Raw genomic sequence first — 10,497 nt, 5'->3', positions numbered from 1 at the left:
AATAGGGTGTCATGGTCACGTGCTCCAGGACAGGGACCTGGTTGGGAGCTAGTTTGAACTCCTGCTGGTCTCATTTATGAGAATTACCAGGGTCCTGAACTTGCTACAACCTTACCAGTTCTTCTGTCTGGTGGCAAGGTCCACTCTCCCACAGTACACTGCTCTTACAAGGACAGAATTCAGTTCCAAGCACACTTTGGGCAGCTCACACCCACCAATAAACTCCATTTCCAGGGCATCTGATACTCTTTTCTGGCTTCCTTGGATACTCAAGTGTACAAACCTGCACAGACCCGCACACATGCACCCACCCATGTGTACACACAATAAACAGAAACAGGAAAGGAACAGAGGACTCATAACAACTATTTTAATTACAGTGTTAAACATATTAACCTAAACTTCACTGTCACAGAAAGATATCCCACAAAATTCAGAAAATATTCAGGTTGTGGTGAGGAGAAACAAGCCTTTTGAAGCCTTCAACGCACTGGATGGAATGGCTCAAGAATTTCAGCATAAGTTTTCTTCTCTGTGAAAGAATCAAAAATATTCATTTTAAAGTTATACTTTAAAATTCTATTTCTTGGGCTAGGGATGTGGCTCAGGAGCAGAACATCTGCTGAGTGTCTGAGGCCCTGGGCTTATTCATCAGTATTCAAAAAGTAAACGAATAAAGGTTAGGGTCAGGAGTGCTGCTCTTCCGGTTCGATTTCCAGAGTGTTTATGACTGCTCACAACTGTCTGTGACTCCAGTTCCAGGGAATACAACCTTCTCTTCTGGCCTCCTCAAGCATATACACTGTATACAGACACACAATGTAGGCAAACATCCATACACATACAATAATAACGATCATGATGATAACTTAAGTAAATAAATTAGGTTATGTTGAACAAGAAAGGCCGCTGGCGGTGGTGGCGCACGCCTTTAATCTCAGCACTTGGGAGGCAGAGGCAGGCGGATTTGAGTTCGAGGCCAGCCTGGTCTACAGAGTGAGTTCCAGGACAGCCAGGGCTACACAGAGAAACCCTGTCTCAAAAAAACAAAACAAAACAAAAAAAAACAAAAAACAAAAAACAAGAAAGGCCAACACGACTCATCTTACTGATGGAAACCTGCTGAATGCTGTGTCTCCCATGCTGGGGCTCAGTCCCCAGTGCTATGGTATGAAGAGGTGGGGCCTTGGAATGTGACTAGGTGGTAAGGATGGGGCCATTCTGAGTGGGTATGTTCTTATGAAAGACATGGATTCAAGAGCCTAGTCTACAGAAGACGTCCATCCAACCAGCCAGTACCTGAGCCATGGACACGGACAGTAACCAGGGAGAATGAACAAAGTAAACAAAGGGTTTTTCACTTTTCAATTAACATGAGATACCTTTTTCAGGGAAGTCTTCTGGATGTAATTTTATATACCCAAACATGTCATGGTCCTTCACAGCATACAAATAGTCTTGACGTTTTAAATAAAAATATCCAGCAAAGAAAAATGAAGTAACAAATAGAAGTTGGCGATGCAAACCTGGAATTACAAAACCCAAAGCAAAATATCAGTCAAAATGCATAGAGAATTACATTTTTATGTTACATCTCAGACACATTCTTATGGTATTCTTGCCAATGTTCTTTACCAAAAAAAAAAAAGAAAGAAAGGAAGAAAGAAAGAAAGAAAGAAAGAAAGAAAGGAAGGAAGGAAGAAAGAGAAAAAGCCTCCTCTCGCAGGGTCTCAGAGCCTAGGCTGGAACTTGCCCTTCAGGTCTTCCTCTCCACACCTTTTTCCTTCTCAGAGAAGAGCAGCGCTGTTCACCAGAGTTGAGTACGCTTTCATTTTCCCACACTCAGCCTTTCCCACACACAGACCTCGCGCTCCATATTCTTCTCCCCCTACAGCAAGCCACCTGCTCTGATCCAGCTTTTATCTGCTCACCCTTTATCCCTCACCCTAACTTCTCTGTGAAATACCATGTACTGGTGTGGTGAGAATTGTTGTTTCTTAAAAAACCTGAGTTATGTTTTTGTTTTGTTTTGTTTTTTAAATATTCTTTCTTCTCTCTCTCTCTCTCTCTCTCTCTCTCTCTCTCAAGTATACTGTAGCTGTCTTCACACCACCAGAAGAGGATGTCAGATCTCATTATGGGTGGTTGTGAGCCACCATGTGGTTGCTGGGATTTGAACTCATGACTTCTGGAAGAGCAGTCGGTGCTCTTACCTGCTGAGCTATCTCACCAGCCCCTGTGTTTTTGTTTTAATCCCAGATGTGGGATATGGGGCCGCTTTAGATTGTCCACAGCCATTAACTATGATTATCTCATGCTCTAGCGGGGTGTGATTTTTGACAGCTGCAGATAGTTTTAATTCTGGGGATTCAGGAGAGGGTATAATGCAAGAGCCCCATAAGGGTCTGTGGCAGCTGCTACTCCCTCCTGCTGCTGCATCTGCTACTGATGGATTGCCCATTTGCTGGACTCTGGTTATCCTGACAATAAAAACTGGACTTGCTCCAAGGAACCGATGTCCCTAATCAGCAGGAAGTAGCCTACAGAGGTCTATATCCTCTTTCTCCTCTAACCTTTGTTTTCTCTCCTACATAGTGTTGGGGGGTTGGAAGGGATTAGGGTAGAATAAGGGCTGGAAGGAGGTAGATACAGAAAAACCCAGTAAAACAGTTTTTAGAAAACAAAACAAAAAAACAAACAAACAAACTCCAACACACTGGTTACTGCCGTGCTCACCAACCGCACCGTCATGCTACAGCTTCTTATATCAACATCTCTACAATGGCTTCCTATTTTGTGAAGTTCAAAGGCTGAACTCATTTCTTTTATAAATTGTACCATAACCTGTTCCTGTCTCTACCATCAGGACAAGCAACCTGTAATTCATCTGGCTATACCAGTCAGCATATAACACCTAATGTATATTTATTAAATTAATGAGTGCCTTTGGGCAGGTAAATTTACTATCTCTAGAAAGAGAAATACATGATGGGTAGTGGTGGCATACGCCAGAACTTGGGAGTCAGAGGCAGGTAGGTCTCTATAAGTTCAAGGCCAGCCTGGTCTACAGATCAAGTTCCAGGACAGCCAAAGCTACACAGAGAAAGCCTGTCTCAAACAAACAACAACATACCTACTCTATTTTTCTCATTCTAATAATATACAAACTAAGATAAAATGTATATAAAGGTGGTTTGGAAAATGTGAAAAGCAATATGAAATATATTCTTTTAAAAATATTTATTTTTATTTTATCTGTGTGAGAGTTTAGTATATACTTATGTGCACCACATGTAAAAGCTGTGAAGGCCCAATCCCACCCCTCCACCGTTGGACCCTCTGGAACTCAAGCTATAGGCATTTGTGAGCCATCAAGTGAATATTGGAAATCAAATTGCTGAGCCATCTCTCTATCCCTACAAGATATTCTTCAGTCTGGAGCTGCAGCCACTAATTCCCTAAATTGGTTCTCTGACCAGTGTTCCATGCCCTCCAATGAGCCGCTGAGCTACACAAAGACCCAGACTCACACTTCTCAGGAGAGGACCTTACATGTGTTTTAGATATTGAGGCTTGTACCCAAACTCTAAAAGCATGGCTTGGCCCTTCTTCAGGTTCCCATTTCCTCAGCTTCCATTCTCTCTGTAGTTTTCCTCCACAACCACTTTCCCTTTTTTTCCCTTTATTTGATGAAACACAACCTAATCATGGAAGCCATTATGCCATTTACATATGGTACATTACCAATGTCACACTAATATTCAACAAACATTTTAGACTTTATAACCAACTAATTTGAAGTGGTTATCAGCAAAGGTTTTAAAGCACAGATGACAGGGAATAGAATAAGAAGAGATTCTATTTAGTATTTTTTACAAACTTAACTAAGACCGGGTTTACTTCACTGCCAAAATATTCCATCACTATCTGTAGATGCTAAGTATTCTCCAAGGCTACAGTCTAAAACCCACCTACCATTCACTTCCTTTCCCACTCCCTCCAGTCTCCAAGAAGCACCACGCATGGGTCACACTCATTACTGTACATCATGGTTTAAATGTGAAATGTCCTCCACTCAAGCATTTGGTCCCCAGTTGGTGGCACTATTTTGTGGAGCTTTAGGAGTGGTTCTACCTGGGTCACTGGGGAGGACTGGAGGTCTTACAACCTGACCCCAAGTCCTGGCCCAGCTATGTTTCCTGATCTGTTCAGATGTGAGCAGCCCCTGGTTGGGTGACTACCCCTCCTCCTCTTTCTTCTTCCTCTTCTCCTCTTCTTCTTCCCCATTCTTCTTCTTCTTCTTTTTTTTTTTTTCCCTAGATAAGGTATTGTCTTGTAATCCTGGCTATCCTGGAACTCACTATGTAGCTCAGACTGGCCTCAAACTCACAGAAATGTCTGTCTTGTCTCCAGAGTTCGAGGATTAAAGGTATGAGTCACTAGGCCCAGCTGCTAGATTTTCTTCCAAGTCCCTTAAAGCAAGCCCTTCCTTTCTGGTAGCAGCTTTAGCCAGATATTCTATCCCAGTGATGAGAAATCTATCTAATGCAGAAAACTGTTAACCACTGACTAAAAAAAAAAAAAAAACTGTTTTAAAATAAACGCCTTTATGATTTATTGTCAGTAAATGTTTGATTTATATAACTATTTAAAATATAACCAGCCATGGTGGTGTGCAACTTTAATCCCAACACTCGGGAGGCAGAAGAGCTGGAGTCCAGAGTTCCACAACAGCCTAGTCTACATACTGAGATTTTTGTCTTAAATACAAACAAAATACAAACAAGCAAGCAAACAAACAAAACAACAAAAAACTCCTATATACTGGGGGTTACTTAAAAATTTATTGACAGAAATATGCTGTGAGTGGAAAAGGTTTAAGAACACAGAGTTAGACCAACACAGTATGTGCTCAGTAAGCACTGTAGAGGAAACAGACTCCAGCACTGCCATCCCCAAAGCAATAAGGGTGCTCAGGGAATTCCGACTCCTAGTCCTAGGGCTGTCTAAACATTACTTCATTTCTTACAGAAATAGAAAGTTCTCCTGGAATTAAATCACTAGTTGGGTAGACACAGCTTCAGACCACAAAGCATACGCTCTTCTGTTTTTGGAGAAAAGGTCTCACTGTATAGCCTGTCTGGCCTGGAACTCACACTGCAAACCAGGCAAAACAAATGAAAAGAGATCTGCCTGCCTCTGTCTCTGCCTCCCTAGTCCTGGGATTAGAGGTGTGCACCACGTGCCTGACACAAACCATATACCCTTCTCCAGCTTCTTGAAGAAAAGCTGAACTGGAAGCAATAAGGTGCCACTAAATGGCACAGTCCACATTCCAGCCAGTCTGTACTTCCTGTGGAACATTCTTTCTCACATCTGTATGTCTTTCATTCCCTCAAGTATCATCAGGCCATCTCTACCAAAGCACACACCTACTACCACGCCAAGATCAGTAACATTTATTTGTACTTCTGGCTGACTTGCTTCTAAAGGTCAGTTCTCCTGCCTATACTCAGTATGTACACACCAATATCTGGCACAGAGAGAAGCTCAGCCAGTTCCTTCTCACGCAGCACCTCTTGTGTGTTATGTACCTTATCCACACAACTCACTGAACTGCATAACAAATACACAAAGATCTATTATTCTCACTCGATAGATGAGGAGACTGGCAGACTGATCACATGACTTGCCAAAGCGACACAGGCAGGAAACAATGAAATAAAACCATGTAGTTCCCAAGTGACAAGCTTAGGCATGATCAGACACACACTGAGACAGACAGACAGACAGACAGACCATTTCCAAGACATATTGGCTTCCAACAGTATTTAACTACTATTGATCCGATGATTCATGGATGCTGACCTTCAGGTCTAACACAGATGGTTAGCTCGGATGATTCCCAGTGGCTGGAACCATTTCATTAGCTTTCTTGTACTGTGGTCCTTAGCTCCCACTGTCGGTTTAGATTGCTGACAAACCTGACCCTCACCACTGAACTTCCTCAGCTCTCAAAAGTTTTAATGCCTTCCCCACCAAGAGAATAAACTGCCATCATCTTATAACCTCTTCAGCCCTAGCACCTTAATCTTGCAACTAAGTAATCAAACACGCCCACTTCCTGAAGGCCTCCCCCCCGCAACAACCCCCAGCATCCAGGCCTACAAAACTCTTTTTTTAACTTTTGCCTGATATTCAAAGTTAAGTTCCCATCAAGTGAAATGATAAAGACATTTGCCACCAAGTCTGACTTGAGGAGTTCAATCCCCAGGGCTCACATGGTATTGGAGAGAGAACGAATTCCCTCAGGTTGTCATCTGCCCCCAAACCCTCCCACACAAAGAACTATAAGTCAGTTTGTTTGCTTCTACCTGTATTTTTGGAATTCTACACTTCTTAGCGCAGCTAAGATGTCAGCTATAATCAATCTTGACCAGCGGCTTCTTGACCAGGGCAAGATGCTTTAACCCTGTTTAAGTTCCCCGCCCTCGTTAGTGACAATACTTTCTCATGTCTTTTTCTTAAAAATCTTACTGCTATCGTGCTCTTAAGGGTGACAGCAGCCGGGCAGTGGTGGCACATGCCTTTAATCCCAGCACTTGGGATGCAGAGGGAGGCGGATTTCTGAGTTCGTGGCAAGCCTGGTCTACAGAGTGAGTTCCAGGACAGCCAGGGCTATACGGAGAAATCTTGTCTTAAGAAACAAAGGGTGACAGCACTGAGAGAAATGGACTGGGCAACCGTTCTGCACGAAGTACAGAGCGAACTGTGAGAAGCCCCTCTTGAGTACAGAGCGAACTGTGAGGAGCCCCTCTTGAGTCCTTCACAGACTTCTTAACTGTGCAGTTTAGAATTCCCTGTTACGCCGCCCTTGGTTTTCTTTAATGTGGCGCTGAAAACCCGAGAGAGGGTGCAGGACCTGGGAAAGCCAGGCGCTCCCAGCGAGGCAGGAAGGCCTCGAAAAGCATGGATCCCGGAGGCTGACCTTCATGGGCAACCCTGCAGCTCCTCCTCAGGGCGGGACCGCCTCGCAGTCCTCACCTGTTTTCAGCACGGGTCTCATCCGCATCATGTTGTCCATCAGGCCTGTGCAGTAGCCCAGGAAGCCGATGTAGACTAGCCGCGGGTCGTTCAGCTTGGGCGGGGGCAGGCTCCGGGCCTCATCTGGCAGGAATTTTAAGGGCTCATGGCCCGGCCGTCCGCTCATCATATTGATGCGGGTTCCACGTGAGGTTTGACCTCGACTCCAACTATAAAAATAAAAAACTACGACCACAAACGGTGCGACCGAGTTATCGTCCTTTTCCGCGCTCCCGGCTGAAGGGCATAGCGTACGGCGGTGCAGCACCCAAAAGCTTCCCTGTGTGCGCAGCCTTAGGAACCTCTGCACACGAGGTTCCGGGCTACTAAGTGGCCCACAACGTGAGCTGGCTCACGCTGACTTTGTAGTGAGGGTGTGGGAGGCCAGGTACCAATCCAGTCCAGGGGTATAATAAATAACCCACAGTGGGCAAAGACTAGGAAACATTGATATTTATTTATTTACTTATTTATTTATTTTGCCCAGTTATTGCATACGAAATTGTCTCTCACTCACTTGCCCCCAGCTCCATGGCTCTTCAGAAAAGATTATCTTAGCATCCAAAAATCTACACCTACCAAAGGAAAAAAAAAAAACACCTACAAGTGGTCGTAATGGCTAGTTCCATTGAAAGCCCATAAACGATAGCTTTCTGGGGTTCCAACAGTTCTTTTGCAGTTACTCTCCCCACCTTCCACCCCCAAAGCCTAAAATTAAGGTAAGGTCAGCAGCAGAGTATTTGGAGAAGGCCAGGAGCGGATCATTAAACCTAATCTTGAGATTCAGTTCTGGTGATAGTCTGCTAAAATGGTTCCCCTCTGGGTCTTCAGGTCTATGTACATGGCTGTGGGAGGTGTCTCCTAAAGGATTAGGGAGTGAAAGAAGGAATTCATAACGATCTTTCAAGCAATTGCCCAGTCTCTCTGCTCACCTACCTAAAATAAAGGACGTTTCCGTATTTGAGCATCTATCTCCCTTTTGAAAGCCCTTCCTGATACTGAAAATGTATATGCATCAAAGACACAAGTGCTAAATACCCGCTCAGAGTCAACTGTATAGCTAGCTATTCCTCCATATTTGCACTCCTTTGAGAAAAATCCAGTGAGGCACACAGATAAAGGCATTGGAGCATGTGAGCCAATCTCTATTAAAATTGTAGTGGTGACTGTAATCCTAGCAGTTGGCAAGTAGTATGTCATTCTTGGATACAGGAGTCCCTCAGTAAAATAGATGAAACAAAGAGACAATACATAAAAGCAATACAGTTGCATCAGCATGAGCAGACAGTGGTTGAGTAAGAGAAAGGGAGATTATTTATATGGTCTGAGAGACTACCTTTTACCACAGCCATATAATTAGCAAGTCTAAACAATTTTCTTTTCTCTGTATCTTTGTTTGAATTGGAAGTTATTTATTCCTTCTTGAAATTTGCTCATGGTTTTCCATCAGGTTCCACAGAGCCCTCTAGCTAATTATCCTGTTTTGGTAAGGAGGAAGGGAGCTTAAAAGAACCAGGGCCAGAATCTCCTATTAGTGCCCTCCACCCCAAGAGTGAGACTCTTTCCACAGCTCCACTGCTCACCTCTAACTTCTACCTAACAAAGGCTGGGGCAGGGTCTCTCCCTATCTCTGTGAAGCACTAACTGGCCTGAAATTTGCTGCTTAGTCCAGGATGGCTTCAAACTAATGGTGAGTGTCCTGTACCCCAACCCCACCCCTAGTGCTGGGAATATAGTCCTATAGTCTAGTTACCTCCAGCCCACCAAGAGGACTCTTTTACGCCAATAAAAAGCACTCCTGAACTGAAATATTTTAAGTAAAAAATTTTAAGTAAAAATTATATGAGAAAGCATACATTAGGATTTTCATGGAATGCACCAAATAATTTGAAAGTTCACACCTTATGGCTCAGTAATTCCATATCCTACCATCCGTCCTATAGAACAGTATAACACTGCAGGGTGTGTTGGCTCACACCTGTAATTCCAACACTTAGGGACTAAGAAAACAGGGGTTCCAAGCATTGAGGTCAGCTTTGCCTACAGAGTGAGACCCCATTTCCAACAAAATAAAACAAAAAACAAACCAGAGGCAGGGATGTGGGGTAGTGTTAGAGTGTTTGCCTGTAGTGCACTAGGCCCCGTGCTCAACCCAACAAAACACAAAGCAAATGGAACAACAGCAATAAAAATATAGCATGGAGTGTTGGAGAGATGACTCAGTGGTTAAGAGCACTGACTGCTTGCTCCTCCAGAGGTTCTGAGTTCAATTCCCAGCAACCACATGGTGGCTCACAACCATCTGTAATGGGTTCTGATGCCCTCTTCTGGTGTATCTGAAGACAGCCACAAAGTATTCACATATATAAAATAAATAAATCTTTTTTTTTTTTTTTTGAGACAGGGTTTCTCTCTGTAGCCCCAGCTGTCCTGGTACTCACTCTGTAGACCAGGCTGGCCTCGAACTCGGAAATCCGCCTGCCTCTGCCTCCCAAGTGCTAGGATTAAAGGTGTGCGCCACCACCGCCCGGCTAAATAAACCTTTTTAAAAAAATATAGCATGGAAAAACCCTTTCTGCATAAAAAAAAAAAATAGAGACTTGAAGGCTGGAGAGATGGCTCAATGGTTAGTTAAGAGTGCTTTCTGATCTCCCAGATGACCAGCACCCACTTTGGTTGGCTTATACCTCCTGCAATTCCAGCTCCAGAGGTTCATATGACTTCTGTGGCCTCTGTGGCCATACACACACAGAGATGAACAAGAGACACACAATAAAAATGAAGTCAAACTGGCCTCAAACACACTGTGTAGCTGAGGCTGGCTAAGAACTCATGACCTCCTGGTTCTACCTCCCATATCCTAGGATCACAGGTATGTGAGCACACATTCAGCTTGCACAGTGATTTTTTTGTTGTTTTGCTTTTTGCCACAGTGTTTTGTTTTAAAATTATATTTAAAAGATATCCACCGAAAATATTATTCAGAAAGAATTCTGAAGAATTAAACTACTAGACACATTTACACTATCATACATAGTTCTGCACTGAACAAGCTGACTCAGTTTCACAGTTGTGTAGGGCTCACCCACCCCACCTCAGCACGCTACTCCTATTCTCCTCTAGGCCTCAATCTGGGACTTAAGACAATTTGTCTTTGCAGTATGTACATGTATACATTTGCCATGGAACTCTCGTGGTAGACAGAGGACAACTTTATGGAGTTTGTTTTCTCCCTCGACCCTGTGGGTTCTGGGGATCAAATGAAGGTTGTCAAGCTTGGTGACATGTGCCTTTAAACACTGGACCATCTCACCTGTTTGATTTTTTTTTTTTTAAGGAAAAAAACTTTTAAAAAATTCACATAGTGGCATGTATTTATAATCTCAGCACTTGAGAGGAAGAAGCAGGATGATT

The 10,497-nt window shown here is 43.5% G+C and overlaps 1 protein-coding gene across 1 annotated transcript; it reads right to left on the bottom strand.

Moving 5' to 3' along the window:
- Positions 1 to 350: 350 nt before the first annotated feature.
- On the bottom strand, positions 351 to 7,397 carry Ndufc2 (NADH:ubiquinone oxidoreductase subunit C2). The gene is made up of 3 exons (XM_031387421.1): positions 7,045 to 7,397; positions 1,383 to 1,526; positions 351 to 532 (listed from the first exon to the last, which is right to left on the bottom strand). Exons 1-3 carry the CDS (start codon positions 7,211 to 7,213, stop codon positions 483 to 485), a joined length of 363 nt encoding a protein of 120 aa, XP_031243281.1. The 5' UTR covers positions 7,214 to 7,397; the 3' UTR covers positions 351 to 482.
- Between the last annotated feature and the right edge of the window lie 3,100 nt (positions 7,398 to 10,497).

This window comes from Mastomys coucha, unplaced genomic scaffold, assembly GCF_008632895.1.
Source record: "Mastomys coucha isolate ucsf_1 unplaced genomic scaffold, UCSF_Mcou_1 pScaffold21, whole genome shotgun sequence".
NCBI lineage: Eukaryota > Metazoa > Chordata > Mammalia > Rodentia > Muridae > Mastomys > Mastomys coucha.
Note: the sequence above shows the minus strand (reverse complement) of the source record. Positions and strands in the feature narration are given on the sequence as shown.

Bases quoted from the DNA above. Each gene is read 5' to 3' on its own strand.
- Ndufc2 (XM_031387421.1), bottom strand. From the start codon at position 7,213: ATGATGAGCGGACGGCCGGGCCATGAGCCCTTAAAATTCCTGCCAGAT. The intron at 1,527-7,044 runs GTGAGGACTGCG...TTGTAATTCCAG, and splicing joins GAGACCCGTGCTGAAAACAG to GTTTGCATCGCCAACTTCTA. The intron at 533-1,382 runs GTATCTCATGTT...ATTCTTTCACAG, and splicing joins AGAAGACTTCCCTGAAAAAG to AGAAGAAAACTTATGCTGAA.